General features: G+C 35.0%; 1 protein-coding gene and 1 non-coding gene across 4 annotated transcripts in view; one reads left to right on the forward strand and one right to left on the reverse strand.

Annotated features, from left to right (window-relative positions):
- Positions 1-6,264: 6,264 nt before the first annotated feature.
- The window catches only part of anchor (integral membrane protein GPR155 homolog anchor), a 45,364-nt gene continuing 30,324 nt past the window's right edge, over positions 6,265-21,304 (reverse strand). The window contains exons 9-14 of one of the 3 annotated variants that reach the window (XM_069822375.1): positions 20,455-20,663; positions 17,921-18,060; positions 15,926-16,099; positions 13,801-14,102; positions 11,613-11,914; positions 6,265-6,989 (exon numbers count right to left, since the gene is read on the reverse strand). In XM_069822375.1, coding sequence (XP_069678476.1) covers positions 6,779-6,989; positions 11,613-11,914; positions 13,801-14,102; positions 15,926-16,099; positions 17,921-18,060; positions 20,455-20,663 — 1,338 coding nt within the window. In that variant the 3' untranslated portion in view covers positions 6,265-6,778. The remainder of the gene's footprint in view (positions 6,990-11,612; positions 11,915-13,800; positions 14,103-15,925; positions 16,100-17,920; positions 18,061-20,454; positions 20,664-21,304) is intronic. The other 2 variants (XM_069822374.1, XM_069822372.1) reach the window with 2 other exon arrangements.
- TRNAY-GUA (transfer RNA tyrosine (anticodon GUA)) lies at positions 10,407-10,478 on the forward strand. The gene has a single exon. It is a non-coding gene; the product is annotated as a tRNA-Tyr (tRNA).

Consider the following 21,304-nt stretch of genomic DNA (forward strand, 5'->3'; position numbering starts at 1 on the left):
GTACACGGATGTAAGACAACATTATACAGAAAATATTTGCACTTCAATTCTGGCAAAGAAAATATATTACAGTGAAACCTCTCCTTATGGACACCTCCAAAATACGGACACTCCTCATACACGGACAGATTTTTATGTCCCAACTGAAATAATATAGAAATAATGATAAATTTAACTCTCGTTTACGGACACTCTCAGACACGGACACAGACAGCTGTTTCACAGTCCTAAAGCTTGTTTACCTCCTGATTGCGGACAGAGCTTGGATTTCAAGACCTAATGTGTTACAAAAATGGAAAATTTAGTGTTGAGAACTGTACATAAATTCTTTAAAATGAAAGAAGACAATAAGGGTCTCGTAGGCTACCACTAGCCCAGCTGGCTACCCCATGTTAGCTGGAAGCAGGTGGATAAACAAAGTCATACAATTTAATCTGTCTGATGAGTCCACGGTTTCCGCGATCGTGAAATTGTATTCAACACATGATAGGGTTAGTAGGATTATTCTCTCCACTTCAATCAGTTGTTCTGTTTCAAGAGACATGGCACCTGAACGTAAAGATTAAGTTGAAAACTGTGAATTATGGTACTGCATAACTGTAGACCTAGAATAAAATTGCATGGCACAGTACTGTATTTTCCTTTTTTGGTCTTATCTACTGTAGTTCAAAATTGCAAAGAATTTACTATAGTACAGTAGACTGTATTTAGAATTAAACTACAGTAATACATTTAATTTAAAGCGTGAAGGGATACATAATGCATATTATAAATTCAACGTTAGATTGGGGAGCCTCCCTCCCAATAAAGGACACCTCCCAGTTGCGGACAGATTGTTACATCCCTTCGATGTCCGTAAATGAGAGGTTTCACTGTATTTGACAAAATCTACATGGGCTTGTTTTAAATGTTAAAGTGTGTCTCATGACGATCGTTTTTCCTGCACAGGCTCTGTGTGCAGCAATCCACTACTACAGACTTGTTATTCGTCTGTCTCACTCCTTCTTGTTCTTTCCATCTTGTCATTTTGTTGTCATGCAGGCTGCATCAATTGCTCCTTACATTTTGCCTGCCTCTGATATAGCCAAAGATTACGAAATATCAGTTATATAAATTACAAACAGAGTTGCATTATAATTCATATGTCCTATTATTTAGTGATATATTGCCTTCCACATAATTGAATTTTGTAAGAGAAACGTCAGGAATATTATGGAAAGATGTGAATGTGAATCATGTTACAGTTAAGAGATGAAAACTAAAATTATTATTTTACTTCATATCTATGCTGAAAGATGCCATGAAATGTTTTCAGAGTAACTCAAATTTCTAGAAACAACAACAACAAATTGAACAATATAATGTGATAACCCTGTTAATATATTTAAATAAGTGATTATGAATACATAGCTCTAATATTTAAATTTCAGTAGCATTATATTACGACAATTTTCTTTTATGTCAGGTCAGAATTTTCTGGATAATTCAATTATGTTGCAATATTTATATCACATTTCCTGAAGATATGAACTGTGAAACATATTTCCTTCCTATTATGACGATGATTGCAATGACTCGTATTGGAACATTTTTAATGCAAGTACCGTACTTTACTATTTATTAATTACTATTTGTTACACGTAATAATATTTTTTTCATGAAACAATACGTTTATATTCTACTGTACGTCTCGTAAAATATTTATCATATGAAATATAAAAAAGCATATCAACTAATATAACAGACGAATGTCTATACATTCAAATACTGACTATTCGAGAATATTTATAGCAGAAGTTGATGCTTTAACAATATTTCATATTTCTTGGAAGCAATTAATTAAAAGCATACAGTAGAAAAGAATACTGCTGTTTTCATAAATGGATCAAAGATATGTCAAAAATAATTTAATTAACTAGTATTAAAATATTTATGAGTATACAAGATGATTTTTACTCTATAACGTGAATATTTTTTAACTTGGAAGGAATAAAAAAAACCACACGCACGCACAGACACACACACACAGATATATAACAAATGTGCAGCCCAAATATTATTAGAGCACAAAAATAACTTCTTTATGTCACTAAATCAGTTTACTTCAGTTAATAGACTCAGTCTACAAATTGCAAACAATAGTAGATACACATATGGGCAGGTTGGCTGCCAAGTGGTGTATGTCCAAACTTCTATGTTTTCAGGAGAGCAAATTTAAAGTTTGCAATTCACTGTCAATTCAGAATTGTATGTCTTGAGTAAATAATGGCTTGGCAATAAGTGGAACATACACCCTTTCAAATTAGAAGTTATAAATCTATCTTGCAACTGTTTTAACTACCTCAAAAGTGAACTTTTCAAAGTCATGATCTTAGAAAAAAATCGCATTCCCCTAATTGAAATAAAAATAAATTGGGAAAGAAAATGAGATCGAATAAAAGTTGAAACCCTACTCAAAACAGAACTGTTGTTTATTGTTAAGAAATACAAACAAAAACGAACATTGAAAAGAACAAAATGGAAATTCATACGATGTCATCTGATATCATGATTTCATCAACTTATTCATCGTCAATGGAAACAGTTAAAGGATTAGAATTTAAGCCAAGAAAAAAAGAATAGTGACAAGGGTATAAATTACAATAGGTCCCCTATATATTTTTTCTTTGCTTCTGTAACGAATCTTCCATCAAGGTAAGCTGTTTGAAGTTGATGCTGTGTCAGGCACATTGACGGGAGCCCGGTACTGCCACGACCTTTTCTCAAGTCAAGCTCTTCGAACTTAACCATTTCACATACGGACTACAACTTGCACTTAATATGAATGGTTCACACACAAGCTACGTTATTTTATTCTTCAACAACACTTACCTAATAATAAGAATGTTTGCAACACAACAGAGTAAACAATGTTCACAGGCAGCGACAGTACAGATCTGTGTGCTGATAACTCTGGTAGAAGCACTTGGACATAACACCACTTGACTGCCAAGGCGCTCAGCAGTTTCGTTCAGTGTAATAATATTCTGTGCTATTTGTGAGCGAACTATTGAACTCGGACACACACTACTTGTAGGATACAAAGAACTGAATGTCTAGTACCGTAACTATAAGTGGTGTTAGTCCATTTTTCAATTTTTGTAACTTACACCACTTGGCAACCAACCCGCCCATATGAAGAGTTCGTGGGAAAAACGATGATTGTCACAGTTTTCTTAAGGTTGATGTCATCATCTAATTCAATGGATCACTACGAAATTTAATGTTGTTCTTATGAAAAATGGTAAAAAGGAGAATTATCACCACGAATACAGTAATTCTTTCCTTTATTTTCTATAGAAACAGCACTACATCTTGCAGTTATAGACTCAATTAGATCATTATCTAATCTTTAACAGAAATGTGACATTCATAGTTTTTCCCGCGAACTCTTCATATCTTAGTGACAGTGATTAGTAATTGTATAATAGTGTATAATTTTCAGAATAAATAAAGGAAGACCGAAAAAGAAAAGAAAATAAGAGTATACAAATACAACCCTTCTGATTGTGATCATAAGTGCCTGCATATGAAACATAATTCATCTTTGGTTTTCTGATCATAAATACAGCCGCATAATATAAGTGATAATGTTATGTTATTTATATCTTATTCCCCACTCCAAGGATTAGGCTTCAGGCATGTTCCAGTCTTACAGCAAATCTTTCCATCTCGTCTTTGGCTCTGTCCGTTTGTTTGCTGTAATGATTATTCCTGTAGGGATTGTCATTTATATTATGCTCATAACAAAATAGTATGTAAAAATTTACAAAAATTTCACGATAGGCACTTATTAAAATCAGTTGTGCCCACTTACACAATTATATATATATATATATATATATATATATATATATATATATATATATATATATATACCTGAGGAGCAATGAACTGTATTGTATTTATTTACATTCCATGGTATTCGTACATTGCTTCACAGCTAGAATATGGAACAAGTCAAACGAAAAAAAAAAATCTTAATAGTACTATAAAGTCTTAATTATAGTCACAGTCTAGTTGAAGAGTTTTACAACTCAACACAACACAAAGTTTTAGTATCAATACTTAACACAACACAGAAATATTCATGAAGCATTGTTGAATGTCATGAATTCACTTACAGAATAGAAGGTGTGAGAAATTAGGTACCGATCAATATTTCTTTAATTTGCCCCTAAATAATCTTATGTTTTGAGTTTCATTTTTTATATCCACGCACTCCTTTTTAACAGCACAACAGACTTGCCGATGGAGCATGGAAGTCATTTTTGACGTGTATTTATGCGATGAACTGTTGAATTAGTTACAAAGTTTTCACAATTACATACAAGGCAGATTATTAATGAAAAAATATACTGACAAGCTATGGGCATTATTTGTAGTTTCTTTTTTTAAATGGTCCTACACAATTCCCTGGATTTGGCACCCATTATTATTCTAATTACTCTTATTTGTAGTAGGAATATACTGTTACTATCTGTGGAATTTTCTCAGAATATTATTCCAAAACTCATTACCAAGTGGAAGTATGCAAAGTATATTGTTTTTAAGGTATTGATATTTACTATCTCTTGCATAGATGTAATAGCAAAACATGCTGAATTTAGTTTAGGGGTAATTTCTTTAATATGATTTTTCCAATTTATGTATTTGTATGATCGAATGACTGATGTATGCAGCAAGAGTTTTACTTTCTGTGGCTTGAACTTTTGAAAATTGGGTAGAAAACCACATATCTCTGAAATTCTATGTCTCCGATGCTTTGGATATGATGTCTTTATGTGTTCACAGAAATAGTTTGATATACAGACGTACACAAAGTTTTCTTTTTCTAATATATAAGGGAGCTTATTCTGAATTCAGCTTCAGATTACCATAAATTTTAATTCCTGATACATGAAAGATACCGACACTAAGGAAATCAACGTGCACATTACCTTATACAATATAGTGATATTTAATTCCTTTATTCGGATCTTTAAGGGGAGGCAGAGGTGAATATTTCAAAATCCACAAAATGTATCCGATTTGTTTGAAATTGATCATGGATACTAAGTATGTTATTAGTAATGGACATACCAAGTTTCAACTTTCTAAGTACAATAGTTCTGTAAATATTAATAATTTTATAAAACTTTATATCGTTTGATATAAAATGCTCCATGCACCATATTGTAAGAAATTTTCAATATTTATTTTTATTTATATGTTCAGAGAAGGTATATAAATAATGATAAGTATTAGTTTATTATGGGCATAATATAGTAAAATCAAAAACTAACATTGGAATATGAAAATAAAGATAATAAAAATGGAAAAAACCAGATTTTCATTTTTTCTTCAGTTTTGTTTGAAAATTTCACCTCTGCCTCCTCTTAATGAAAATAAAATTTACCTTTCAAATATGTATATCACCACATTACTAACTGCATAGTACAAGAGGTAAACTAAAAGTAAAACTTTTAATTACATTCAGTAATAAGTATTCATTTAAAAACTGATTAAAAACAACACATTGCAACCTCAGAGATTACTTACTTACTTACTGGCTTTTAAAGAACCCGGAGGTTCATTGCCGCCCTCACATAAGCCCGCCATTGGTCCCTATCCTGAGCAAGATTAATACATTCTCTATCATCATATCCCATCTCCCTCAAATTCATTTTAATATTATCTTCCCATCTACGTCTCGGCCTCCCTAAAGGTCTTTTTCTCTCCAGCCTCCCAACTAACACTCTATATGCATTTCTGGATTCGCCCATACGTGCTACATGCCCTGCCCATCTCAAGCGTCCCTGCAATCTCAGAGATTACTTACATAAAATAAAATCCAATTTTTGTTGCTTACAAAAACATCTTTCGCATTTCTGCATTATTTTTGTGTACTTCTAAATTACTTTATCCTATATATATCATTTACATGTTGTTTTGTACATACATGTTATATTTTGTGTTATAAATCAGTCTTTTTATCACACTTAAGGAACTCTCATGTATAATTATTTACAGGAAAACTGAACAATATTCGTTAATTTACATAAAACCACACAAGACCATCCTCTTGCTTAAAAGTAGTCATCAGCGCACTAGATTAGTAGTGTAGGCAACCTCAACAATCTTTTAAGATCATGCTCACCACAATATTCTAGCGTGATATAAAATATTAAAAAATAACACACACCTAACACTCATCTGCATTTATCATATATGTTCTAGAACGTTTAGTTTATTTAAAAAGAAAGGACAACCTGTTTCAATGCAGGAAATTTTGAAGATAGGTTCATTTTGACAGCTATCGTGTTTCAGATTAATTATTATAACACCGTACCTAGTTCTCTTTTTTTTAACAATAACTGGAGCTCTTTCCAGTCAAACTATATTCGGCTGGACAATAGGCCTATGTCATTTCAGTCATCCTCTAGCAAAGATATGAATAGAGTTCCTTTTCTTTAATGTGACAAACTGTGTGTACACGATGAGATATTAAGTCACACAGGTATGAACTAACCTTTATGACATACTGGAACAAGTCAATATAAAACACTTTTTACATAGAATTAATAATGACAACATAATACTTCTGAGCAAATGTACGATAATATTGTCTATATGCAATAATATGTAGATCTCGGGAATCATCTTGTATGCACATAAATAGAATAAATATGTATATGCTACAATCCTTGTGTATAATACATTGCAAATGACAGTCTGAAAATTCTAGATTTCAGAATGGTTAATGAGCCTCTTCTGGAGCCATGAAAGTATACAGCATGGCCCTGTCATGAAAATGGTGCAGATTTTCAACATGGCGTATCACTCGACCTTCTAGTAGATGGTATGCATACTGGGTTGCTTGAATTCGATCTCTGGCTAGTCCAACTTCCATCAGCCAATCCACTAGCTTCGAGCCCAAGAAAGTCTCTCTATAATACTTCAGTCTCCATCTTCAAATAAAAACAGATTAGGCATGGTGACCATAATGAAAATCTTTGAAAATGTATACTTCGATTCTATCATTCATTACATTTTTCTAATATCCTATCTGTAACTTCCGTACAGTTTTTCTTAAAAATCTGTTAGATAGGAGAGAAGTTACTATTTTTGTCTAAAACCACCCCGTATAAAGGGGTAGTTCCTCTTACACAATCGTAATCGGAGTTTGTATACAAAGAATATGTGCTATCCATAAGTAAACTCAAAACTTACAATAAACATGAATTAAAAAGAATCCTTAAGAAAAAGGCAGCACAAAAATAAGAAAACAATTGCAAACAAAATATCCAGGGCAAAATATGGGAAGATATTCAACAAAATTGGAAATTTAATTGTAGTAAACCAAGATAAAAAGCTGTAACACTATTCTGATTAAAAACTGGCCATGTCTGAAACAAAATTGGCATCTTAAACTACGACCTCTGTTCACTTTATGACAATCAAAAACGAATGAACGAAGAACATCTCCTCTCCTGTGTTAAACTGGATCTATCAAAGCAGCAGAAGGCACAATCTTTCGTCTATATTGGAACGACAGATTCCAAATGGGCTTGAGGACCCCAACTGGAAGGTCATTAGAAGAAATGTTCAGTCAACAGTCCGAAGACTGGTTGGAACCTCTAAAGTGACACCAATAAGGCATCACTCATGAGGCAACTAAGTCAGGAGATAATAGGTTAGGATGACCAGTTCCTTTCCCCCTCAATTGCATACATCATTGAATATGGACAGTTCATTAATCAGACTTCAGATGTATGCAACAATTGTTCTTCCTCTGACACATATCGTCAAGTGAGATGTACTGCTTGACAATAGATATCAGCCAAAAACTCAATCAGAAGTTAAGAAGAAGAGCTCCCATATTAGCTCTCATATTTTACATAATTCTTTGAATTTTATGTGATTAAGTGTTTTTTTTAAATAACTGGCGATTTCTTAAATTTGATGTTCGAAAGTTAAGCTGGATTTGTGACAATACTGGGTGTTCATTTCAAAGTGTGTCATGACGTCACTGTTGTGAGTCAGCGATTTGAAGCGAGTTTCAGCTTTTATGCCAGAGAAGTTGCCTATTATTCAAGGCGTTCAACCTGAACTTGAGAACGTGTATGGTAACTTGAACGTCGTAGCAACAGATGGCGGTCTGTCTGGTCTGTGTGCTACCATAACCTTTTTCGAACTGTGTTTTGCGTGGGCAAGTCGTACGCAGGGTATTTGTTATCATCGGTTGCGTACGACAACATTCCGCAACACAAATCAAATGCTCCGTGTCCATGTTGACCGTCCAAGTTAATGTCAACAAATACGTAAGTAATCGTCTTAACCCTCTTCCCATATCCCGACAGTAAGAAAAAACTCACCTCAGTACGTGTTTCCAAACAGTTCACATTCCTGCCACTACCGGCGTTACCGTACGTATCGGTACGTACTCTTCAGAATGAATGCCGTACTTGCCAGGCAACTTCTCTGGCACATAGGCAATACGCCTTTGCAGATGTGTAGGAAGATTGAATTCTCTAGGCTCATCGGCTAGCCACATGACGGCATACAGTGAACCATGACACACTTTGAACTGAACACCCAGTATTTCGCTATTATCCAGTAGACCGTTGAATATTTTATACAATAAAAGTTGCTCAGCAAGTAATCTATGATTGACAAGAGACATTAAATTTAATTTAGTAAATAAGACTGTTGTACGAAATTTTGTTATGGAAAGCCAAGTAATTATATTTTTTTTAAATAAATGTACCTTGAAAATCGTTCTTGAATTTTTTAAATTTAATTACTATGTGATTTACAAGTGATTGGTCCTCGAAGAAAGTAGTTTTGCTATATTGTTAGTAATGCTATAATGTTTCCTTACAAGTGAGAATAGAATATATTATAATTTAAACTGAACAGTGACAGAATAAGAAGGCTAAATGTAGACTAGGTGCTCCCTTACCAGAATGGATTTATTCAGCATGTTTGGATTTTTATTCTTTGCTATATTTTAAAATAAGCATCATTTCTGTCTGCATGACTGCATTCCATCCAGAATTCTGGCCAGAGAAGTCTACACAGATTTCCATAGGGATTAAGATCGAAACAAAAACAGCCATGATATTATATCGATTGCAAGGCCTCTAATCGCAGTAATATTTAAGGCATAAATGAAATGGAAGACGCAAAGCTTATTTTGTTAAATCTTCTTCCAAAGCTAACGCAATTAAAAATACATGCTCCTCAGAGCTATTCATTTCATTTCCAGGTTTAGTCCAGGACACTACAAGGAAATAATACGCTCGCTTTAGTGGTAAATAACGACACTATTAGATGATCAATTCGGAAATGCAGACAAGTGAGCGATACTATAATAAAATCAGAATGCACCAAACGAATTCGTTCATGTAAGTGAGCCAGTGTTGCCACGACCTACTCACGAAAATCAGGAGAAAATCATAGAAAAAACAGGAGATTACAGTAGATTAATAAACATGAATTTCTTCTTTGTATTATATTATTAATTACAAAACAGTGTACTATAAGAAAGATGATATGTTGTATTACTATATAGCACATCCCTAACCAATGAAATGGAACAATTTTGCTAAATATAGGCCTAATTACTGTCATCTCTACTCAGAGTATGCACGTAGAGCTGAAGACCCGGGTTCAAATCCCGGCGCCGGAGAGAATTTTTCTCCGTTCCATCACTCTTTCATCATGTGATGACGCAGAATATCTGCATAGAAATATCATATGTACTTCGGTACATCAAAATATATATATGATATGCTTAATAAATCACTTTGTGATTTAAGACGGCGCCCATACCGTCGGATCCCGGCCAAACAGTCACTCATCTGAGTGCACCTCAACACATGTATGGACTTCGGTCCTGCGTTCATAGACATCTATGACGTAGTGCAGAGGGCGGCCACTAGAGGGAACCCAAGAGATGGAGCTTAATCTGAGACGATTCTAAACGGCGTCGGGATTGTATCCAGCGTGGCTTAGTGGATAAAGCATCAGCACGTAGAGCTGAAGACCCGGGTTCAAATCCCGGCGCCGGAGAGAATTTTTCTCCGTTCCATCACTCTTTCATCATGTGATGACGCAGAATATCTGCATGGAAATATCATATGTACTTCGGTACATCAAAATATATATATGATATGCTTAATAAATCACTTTGTGATTTAAGACGGCACCCATACCGTCGGATCCCGGCCAAACAGTCACTCATCTGAGTGCACCTCAACACATGTATGGACTTCGGTCCTGCATTCATAGACATCTATGACGTAGTGCAGAGGGCGGCCACTAGAGGGAACCCAAGAGATGGAGCTTAATCTGAGACGATTCTAAACGGCGTCGGGATTGTATCCGGCGTGGCTTAGTGGATAAAGCATCAGCATGTAGAGCTGAAGACTCGGGTTCAAATCCCGACGCCGGAGAGAATTTTTCTCCGTTCCATCACTCTTTCATCATGTGATGACGCAGAATATCTGCATGGAAATATCATATGTACTTCGGTACATCAAAATATATGTATGTTATTTTGTTTTTACATAGCAATGTCTTATTGACAATGTTTCGCATTAAAATGTATTAATCAGGAGTTTTTCGTATATTCACAAACGATTTTCGATAGAACAAGATTTATTTTAAAGGTGATATTAAATACAGTACTGCATTAGCTGCAACTGTAACAGACAAAAAATTATCCCTTTTCTTGCTTTTGCATAACTACCCTTTAAACTGTTCATCATTTTCCCACTCTGATTTATATATTCTGGGAGTATTTACTTTTCTTTCTTGCTGGGACACTTTCACTCATTTTAAAAGATCACTGTGCACGATATGTAACACAATTACCTACACTTCACTTTCTCACTGTTTCTCGTGCACACAATCGGAAACAAATTTCACTACTGAATAAGTTTCGTTTTTCCTCTGTTCCCAAAACAATAATGAAATAACTTATATCACATGCTTATGTTACATGAAGATTATATACCTGAGTGTGTATGTTTGGAGGAGAGTGTGCACCCTTTCGTGGTAAGGTTTCAAATATTCGTTCTCTAATACCATTTTTTAATTATGTTTAGACTATCGAGTGGATTGGAGAGGGACATAACTCTGAGCCAAGTGTATAAAACATGGTCTTTATCTGCAGTGTGCTGTGTGCTGATATAATCTGCCGCTAGACTCCAACCGAGAAGTGACACCTGGCTTCTTGCAAGCATCATTGTGGCGACGCTAACGAGTTAGGAGCAGGGAGACAAATGAAAACATTGTTTGACATGTGTATAAGATGCAAAAATAAGACATGGTGACATAATAATTATATGTGTACTAAACAAATGAATTGAAAATCCGGGCGTAGAACTAGGTGACTGCAGCTTGCCAAAAAGGCAGGAGAAATTCGGACTTTTGACAAAAAAAATCAGTAGAGCAGTAGATTCAATGGAAAAACAGGAAATCTCCTGCTAAATCAGTAGGTATGGCAACAGTGAAGTGAGCACCTATCTTAAGAGTTGAAGAAGAGGAGGTGAAAGAATAAGAAACAAAATAAATGTGATACTAACCTCCTGCTAGTGGAAATATCGTGGCGACATTTTTCCAGATGATGGGTTGCAAACTGGTCACAAACGTGCTTGGTCTCAAAACCCAGTTCGTCCCATGAAGGAAGCTTCACCTCAGCAGCTCCGTACAATAAGTACCGCCACCACTTGACAAGTGGCTGCATCACACACTTGGGGTCCAGCCCAAACACGGCAAACACCATCAGAGCCTGCCCAAAGTTCAGACTTGCATCCAAAAATGCCAGTTCCACATAGATACCGGACATCTCCTCCATCACCAGCGTCCATATGGAAAGTGCTATTCCCTGAAACACGACAGTGCACAAATTACTAATAAGCAAGGACCTGAAAATTTCGCATTTGAGAAATCCGCGAATTTTTTAATTGTGGGGTAGAAATATTTTTCTTCATCTGTAAGATAATTTAGCATGATTTTCTAGCAGAATTGAATGTGCGAAAAATGCAAATTTTCTATCCAATTGCAAAATCACGAGAAAAATTATATTTAATAGTAAAATGCTATTTTTCAAGCAAAAAGCTATATAAAAATATATATTTTTTTTTTTTCCGCACATTAAAGGCACTTTTTAAATACTCAAAACATGTCGATCGATTATTTTTTATCAATTATTGTCTGCTCAATTCGATGTCATATAATGATAATGAATATCACATGATTGATATACATATCGTAATATTGATTATCAATAAGGAGCGGATTTCTATATAATTAAATATTATTTTTGTGTGTGATAAAACACAATTAACAAAGTTAAAAATTCCGAACATGAAGTTTCAAGTTTAAAACCCGAATTTTATTTCACATAAAACCACATATTTTCACAAAAAATTATGTAAATACATATTTTCAGGAAATCTGTTATAGACACATAAATCTTGGAGTTTTTTTTACTTAAATAATTTTTTACAAGAACTTTTAAACATTTTAAAACTAAATCAATTATGTCACTCAGAAGTACGTTACTTTTTAAGAATTCTTGGTTGCTTCGTGTTTCTAAGCGCTGTGTGGTGTATCCGTCATCCATTTTTTTTATAGTATCGCCTCAAGTTCTGAGAACTGCTAGGCAGCATATCAATGTTATTATTAGAGAATAAATTAACATAGACAAGGAGGAGAGATCTTGCAACACATAATTAGGAATGTTTATTATTGCTGAAGATGATTTCATTCCACGCTTTGTTTGTGAAACATAACAGATAAGAGCTCAGGAATGAACATTATTTAATTTAAACAAATCTCTCCCATCTTAATCATGTCCATCAAATAAGGCAAAATGTCTTGTTGTGATCCCTGTTATCGGGCTTCATCAATCAATATCCTTCAAGATATACTGAAAGATGGTTATTTAAAAAACGATTTGGCTTTCCTATTAGCAAATCTAAGCTTTTTGTGTGACACCATAAAAAAAAACTCGAAACATCCAAAAACCTGTTGTCTGAAACAGGGAGGTGCGTGCCGTGGAAATTAAACTAGACTCGCTACCAGGTTCAGAAGTACAAGTACTAAGGGACAAATTCCAGAATGTGTTTGGAAAAACAGTGGATATAAAAAAATGTGTAAAGTTGCTCAAGTATTGGAGGGTGTGCCTGTGGGTGAAACTGACGGTGTTTGTGTTTGTGACATTCCTCTTTTTAAATATGCACGTCTGGCGTCCTATGATGTGGAAAGATCGTTTTCACAGTATAAGTCGTTGTTCAGAGATAATGGGCATGCATTTGTGATGGAGAATTTGGTGATGACCTTTGCTGTTCACCGTAATTCTAGGCCAACTACTAGCACTCAAGTGTGGTTGGTGAGTAACTAGTAATTTTTTTTTTTTCCAAGCTAAGTAAGGTATTTTTGTCATATTTAAAAAAAAAAAATTTATTTTTAGCAAATATTTTTGTACTTTTTAGCACATAAAAAATAAATATATTTAAATTTTTTAGCACATAAAAATCTGCTCCCTAATTATCAAGTTCTATATTTGATATGGGTTGGCTAAAATGCATCGCATCGGCTTACTCGGCCATTTGCTTCTGAGATCGCAGCAGAGTTGGATAGTTATTCTAGTTATATTGGTAGAGTTAGTTGAATTTGTGAGGCACGTGCTCCTTCGTAAAATGCTTATGCTCATGAAGGAGCCCAGCATATCCATACAGAACACGTCTAGACTAACAACATACATACCACAAACATGGAGCACGCTAGCAGGATGAGCAGCACCATATGCCGGAGAGTCTGGCGATCCTCCTCACTGTCCTGTTCCTCCTCCAGGGCCTCCTGGATGTGATAGCGCTTCACAACACTGTGGCACTGGTCTCGCTGAGCAGACGGACATCCAAATCTAGCTGGACAGATGTCTCCAGGATTGGAGGCTCCTACTTCCTCATTTAAACTTCGAAAAGATCGACCTCTGTCTGATACAATTTCCTCAATGTCCACTACTTGCTGTTGCGTTGCGGGACGACGAATGGGGGTACTGCTTCCTGCTGTTCATGCAAATGTAAACATTACGAGACTAAAGACATCAAATATATAAAATATGTGGTTCTTTTCAGAACAATTATGATATGGATCATCAGTGTAATTATAATGACGAGAGACACCAAATTACTTGAAGAAACCATGTCCCACTTTGTTACTATCTAAGCAACATGTATGTTTCGATTGGGTACGTGGTCATGTAGGGAACACGAAAGAGCAGATCATCTAGCCAAGACGGCCGCGAAATCGGAAACAGAACACACATACTCTCCCCTCTCTTATGTAAAAATGCAAATGAAGGTGGACATGTTAAATGACTGGAATGCAATGTGGTTAAACAGTACAAATGGCCAAATCACAAAATCGCTATATTTCCCACTGTTAAAGAATTATGAACCATCTTACATATCCACGCAATTCATGACTGGACACAGAAAATTTAATTCATATTTGAACGTTTCAAAATTGACAACCCAAACAGCTCTTCATGTCCCTGTGAACACCCCACACAAACAGTCGACTACCTGTTATTTGAGTGCCCACTACAAGAACGCAAGAGATACCGGCTAGAAACCCATCTTAGCATGTGCGATACAACTTTCTCACCACCGTTAACAAAAGTTTTTCTGAAGCAATGTTGCATAAAGGAATTTCACAGATTTATTACAGATGTATTTAAGACCTTGTAGAAAATAACAGTATTTAGTAACAGTGTCCTATTTATTCTTTTTGGAGCCAAATTTGTAACTTTTAAAAGTATGGCTATTATGTTGAAGTGTATATGTTGTAGAGGATGCTTGATTTGTTGTGATGTGAGTCATAGTTCTGGGATGCTTGATGTCGTCGCAATGTCTTAATTATAGTTTGTGTTTGTGTGACTATTGTGTATTAATTTATGATGTGTGTTACGGAAAGTTGCATAATTGTGTTATAGAGAACGGCTACAAGAAATGTTATGTTTATGTATTGTAACTGTTTTCTGTATGTCTCAAATTGATGCCTGATGTTTGATTTGCAATCGCAATGTTTAAATTACGGATTGTTTATGTTTTGTTTACATTGTGTAAGCTAATTTATTTTTCTTTTCAATTTGTTTTTATGCTTAGGCCTATTTTTTGTGTAAAACTATAGCCCTAGCATACATATGTAAAATAGTGCTCCCCCCCCCCCAATGGAGATACAATAATAATAATAAACCATGTCCCACAATGTTTTTCTTTCATTTTTCTGATCTAGAGTCCAATATATGTCTTGACAAAAGGCAATACAGAACCCCGATTATCCCTCACCCTATTAATCAATTGTTGGATTATCCGTCTGCCTTTCTCTCACTTTTTTTTTTTTACTGTACAAATATATGAAGTACTATACATTGTATTAGCAAGTCATTTTTCTAGAGTATTATTACAAGCCTTCACCCTTACACAGTATGGTCTACTGTTCAACTTGTCGTACTGTATAACTTCTACATAAAAATTCTTCTACGAGTGTCAAAACAAATGTTGTGCTAAGTACCGAAAAAACAAAGTGAAAACCTAAATAATTCAGTGGTTTGGGGAAAGAGAAGCAGTGGCTCATTTCGCATCAGAATACGAGATTAGAGTGTAGAAAATATGTAAATCTACAACACGAGACCTCCACTATTCCTATCTTTCAACAGACAGCCATTACAAGGAATTTACTTTCCCTTAAAAATCCGTCGTTGACAACCAGACTAAATTAGTGAACTTCTGATCCACTACCTAACGTGTTAAATACAAACTTTTCTTGCGTTTATGTTAGTGTTTGCGCTTATGTATTTCATTGTAAATGCTTTTATTTCCTCTACCTTGGGGTGGACCACATCCGTTAACAATGCTGGTAGTGTGAACTTCTTTCGGACTAGCATCATCAGTTTCCACATCACTGGCGATTTCTCTGGTACTGACGTCCTGCACTAAAAGCAGATACCGTGCATATCTCCGCTGATACCGCTGATGAAGAACCAAACATCCAATTGTCACTGAAATGGAACATATTTACCATTAATTTATCTAAGTCTGCAAACTACAGTGGAATAGCAATATAACGAAGTCTAGCAACCTGCAGGTAACTTTTATTAAAATGTACCTTGTGACAGTGACGCACTTTCAAATGATAGTACAGCTGAAAATATAGTAATGCACGAAGGCACGTATTGAGTATAAATATACTGTACATGTTTATTTCGACATATGTGAATCATTTTAATTGTTACATGTAAAATGCATTTGATAGTAACGGATTTATACCTCAGTGCAAAATCGTTTTTCTGAAAAAAATTAATTTAATCATTTCACTATATAATTTATTTAGAATTTTAACTGAGAGGGAGGGTAATTGCGTAATTTTAACAAGATTCTGCCAGAACTCACATAGCCAATGCGTCCTTGAAAGCAATAAATCAAGACTTTGAGCAATAAATTTTATCAGTAATGTATGGACTCCTCGATCCCCTCACTTCATCAGCTGTAATATTTAGTTATCTGTTTTGTTGTCCTGTCACTACGATGTCATCCGTACAAGAAGCTTCTCCCGATCTAGATAGTACATATGCTGTGTGGCATTCTATATTGCAAACAGACACCCAGTGTTTGTATATCATGCTACACCACTACTGTATTTAAAAAAAGACAATAATTTAAAATGAAGGAAAATCATAAGGATTAAGCTCGTTCATAAATCTACAAAAGGAGAGGAATGTTTAAGGAGTAAATGATGATGACAAAAGTGATGACAATGATGATGATAATGATGACGTCTGATGGGTGACAGATAATGGATGATGACAAGAAAGAAGAGGAAAAGGGAAAACCTTCTCGATACTACCATGTGGAGAAAGTGTAATGCTCAAAAACAACAAATAGTAATTTCCAATTTTCAATGAAATACGCATTTTAAAGTCCCAAATACATTTTGATTTTAACAGTATAGACTTATATGTGTAAAAATTGGAGATTTATCTTTCGAAGAGGTGGAGAAATTCAAATATCTTGGAGCAACAGTAACTAATATAAATGACACTCGGGAGGAAATTAAACACAGAATAAATATGGGAAATGCCTGTTATTATTCGGTTGAGAAGCTTTTATCAAAAAATCTGAAAGTTAGAATTTATAAAACAGTTATATTACCAGTTGTTCCGTATGGTTGTGAAACTTGGACTCTTGCTTTGCGAGAGGAACAGAGATTAAGGGTGTTTGAGAATAAGGTTCTTAGGAAAATATTTGGGGCTAAGAAGGATGAAGTTACAGGAGAATGGAGAAAGTTACATAACGCAGAGCTGCATACATTGTATTCTTCACCTGACATAATTAGGAAATGTTAAATCCAAACATATGAGATGGGCAGGGCATGTAGCACATATGGGCGAATCCAGAAATGCATATAGAGTGTTAGTTGGAAGGCCAGCGGGAAAAAGACCTTTGGGGAGGCCGAGACGTAGATGGGAAGATAATATTAAAATGGATTTGAGGGAGGTGGGATATGATGGTAGAGACTGGTTTAATCTTGTTCAGGATAGGGATCAATGGGTGGCTTATGTGAGGGCGGCAATGAACCTCCGGGTTCCTTAAAAACCAATAAGTAAGTAGGTAAGTAAGACTTATATGCGTGGTGTATGTAACGCCTTCTGTTTTGATCTTTACGATCTTCCTGGTTCTCTTTCTTTTGTGATGATAAATAATTCCATTTCTGGAGTGAGAGCATATTGCCTGAGATACAACATGGGCATTTATAAAAATGTAACATTTCCAAACCTTAACCTCTCCATACAAATTATATCAAGCACTAATTGAAGACTCACCAATGAAACAAAGAACAAGAATGAAAACTGCAATCGCTGCCTGCACTTCCCCATACTGAAAATTTGGGTTCCTCTTCTCTATTGTCATGGAGAATGGTTCTATTGACAGTATAAGTACTGTTACTAACACCAAAGGACCTCTGTGAACAGACAGTATAACAACAAAAGAGTTAATGTAACTTGGTCATAAATTAGTCCCCAGAATTTGTGTACAGCTTCAACAATGTAAACAGGAAGCCCAAGATTAATTAAGTTGATATAAATTAACTAAAATATTCGAGTCTCTCTTACAAAATAACATAATTACACATAAATAAAATCACCCTAAAATTAATTTCTTGTCTAGAATCATATACCTTATTATTTTCGACATAGATTATTTAAGTCTTGACACGTGCTGTGAAATTAGTTTAGTGCTGAAGTAACGGATAATCATAATCCTAATCAGTGAAATTTGGTTCAATGATCAAGATTATGCTGCCAATGGGAACACAATATCTGTAGCGCTCGGGAAAAGTGACACAGTCAGTTTCCACAAACCTTTTTTGATAATAATTTATTGACAACTTATGGAACATCTGTTCGCTTGGAAAAAAGTACATAGGTATTCCTCCCATTACAATAATTCATACAGAAAAAAATCAAATCGACATAAACCAGTGTAAGTTGTCAATAAATTATCAAAAAAGTTTTTTGTGAAAACTGACTTACGTCACTTTTCCCAAGCACTGCAGATATAATACTGATAACACAGGAGAATATAAGAATATATTCCTCTTTTATGGCACATACAGGGATCAAGATCCAGATTGAAAATGTCATCATGCTTTATATTTCATATATATATTTGTCATTAAGCACTTACTTCAGGTGAGATGGTACTTCACATTTTCATCCTTTATATGTACATTCAAGACTTGGGATCTATGATACATACTCTGTTCTGACTATTTTGAGTATCTATTAACAGGTTTCTTTCTTTTTTTTCTTAATTTATGTTTGTATGTGCATCATTCTACATTAACAATAATATTGTCCTTCTGTAATTTATTACAGATGTTTCATTATTTCTTTCATTTATTCATCCACAAACTGTTAGCAGTGTAAAAAATTAGTGGCAGGAATATGATGCATTATTCAGTGATTTATTATGCTATTGTCGGACCATCGGATCTGTGCCCCCGTAAGATATGCGAACTGAACCCTAATTCCTTCTCAGCCTCGGTAATTCATTTCTCTCCCTGCATTCCCATCTCTCTCCCCCACTATTGACAATTTTGGGTCTTCTTGCAGGACAGTTTATTTGCACTTGCAGTCCAGTGTTGTCAACTCAACATGAACACTGTAGCATGGGGTGGTGAAAGAAATATTATTAAGCAAGTACATAATAGCATTTTGCGATTAAGGGAAACAAACAGGCCAATATCTCTTTCCTATAAATAAGGCAACGAAAAGAGCAGCTGCGATCACTGGTGAAGCTTAATTTTATTTCAATTGATTACGTATTAAAATTACTTACTTACCTAATACTAATACAATATGTTATGTAATTTATATAGGCAGGTTAGAGCGCCTAATAAAGAAAATCTGGAGAGAGTCTGTGCAGGAGATGAAAAGTTAGAATCACCAGGGAAGAACAGACCAAGGGAATCTTTAATTCTTGTAGATGATATGAACTGATGTATATTTTAAGAAGAAAGATAGGCCTACAAGAATTTTATACTGTGCAGAAAGAAGTTCCGACATTGAAGAAATTACTGAAGGTTGCAAGAGAAGCAATAATTTCCAAGGTTGGAGAGAAACGCTACGGAAAGTAATTCGAGACATGCGATTTAGGTTTAAAAATTGTAGAAATACAAGATGTATTTTGATTGAAAGAAATGATATTGTAGCATGGAGGACCAGTTATTTATGACACCGTTTGACGGAAGTTTGGCAACATCCCTATTCTGCAAGGTTCATGGCCTGCTGTTTAACGTGGTGGGAGGAAAGCGGGTGGAATGGAGTGAGTACAGGCGTTAACTTTTCCAAGAACGACGACAGCGCTGAAGGGGCACAGATCCGATGGTCCGACAATATCAATGATATTCCTGTTAGTACTTTATTTTCTTCAGTTGTCATTCGCAAAAACAAGACAATTAAATTAAATATTACACACCTAAATAAGAAAATAAAACTTTATTTTCTGCAGGGCACGTAGCACATATCGGCAAATCCAGAAATGCATGTAGAGTGTTAGTTGGCAGGCCGGAGAGAAAAAGACCTTTGGAGAGGCTGAGACGTAGATGGGAAGATAATATTAAAATGGATTTAAGGGAGGTGGGATATGATGGTAGAGACTGGATTAATCTTGCTCAGGATAGGGACCGATGGTGGGCTTATGTGATTAGCTTCAGAATAATTACAAGAGTCATTGCTCCACACTAAACTTTCTTCTGCCAAGGATGTCAAGCTTGCCAGAAGTAGTCACAGCTCCGAATTTCAACAAAGCATTCTAAATGTCTATATTATGTTCTTTTCTCTAATGAACTTACCCCCAGCCGAGCACTATAAAGAATGGCTGAAGCTTTAAAACAAAGCAAAGGCTGCGACATTGTAGAAACAGAAGTGTGATGGCCAAGAATGCTGTCCACAACCTCGAGCTGTATACACCAACAGCATACACAGAGAATTGCAGGTACATGGTCAGGGCATTAGAGCGGTCTAGCGATGACCACAGAACAATCCCAACACAGCCAATTAACTGGAAAAATGACAATTTCATACAATCAGTGAACATAACTTGTATTTTACTTTTAAAGAGCTAAAACAATATATCCAACCACTAATAAACAAAATTTTGGTATGACATTCTTATGATCTTTCTACGCGATAATCATCATCATTAGGGCTAGGATTTTGATGAAATTTCATCTTTTTTCTAGTAAGCCAGAAACATAGCTGCTTTAGTATTTATATGTTATGTGATAAACTGAGTGTTTTAAGACATATTAATTGTTAGGGCTTTTTTTTTTTTTGCATTTTTTGCCTGTTTCAACTCATAAGAGCATATTTTGTTTTATTTGTTGCCTGTTTCAATTCATAAGAACATCTTTTGTTTTATTTGGTCATTTTTTAGGCATTTTCATTTAATTTCGGCCATAAATGCCCATTATTAATATAAAATAACGTTTATTTTCTTTGATATTTTCTTTACATATTTTGTCCATTAATACCCATTTTTTATATAATATTTTAATCGTTTTAGAAAAACGAAAAACAAATATTTCCACTTTAACGTAGTACACCCATGCAATGGATCAGTCCAACTACACCTTCAATATAGACTCCTCTATACCTGCTAATTCCGGATAAGAGTGGCCTTGCGGTAGACTACATGGAAAC

Source organism: Periplaneta americana, chromosome 3, assembly GCF_040183065.1.
Source record: "Periplaneta americana isolate PAMFEO1 chromosome 3, P.americana_PAMFEO1_priV1, whole genome shotgun sequence".
Classification (NCBI taxonomy): domain Eukaryota; kingdom Metazoa; phylum Arthropoda; class Insecta; order Blattodea; family Blattidae; genus Periplaneta; species Periplaneta americana.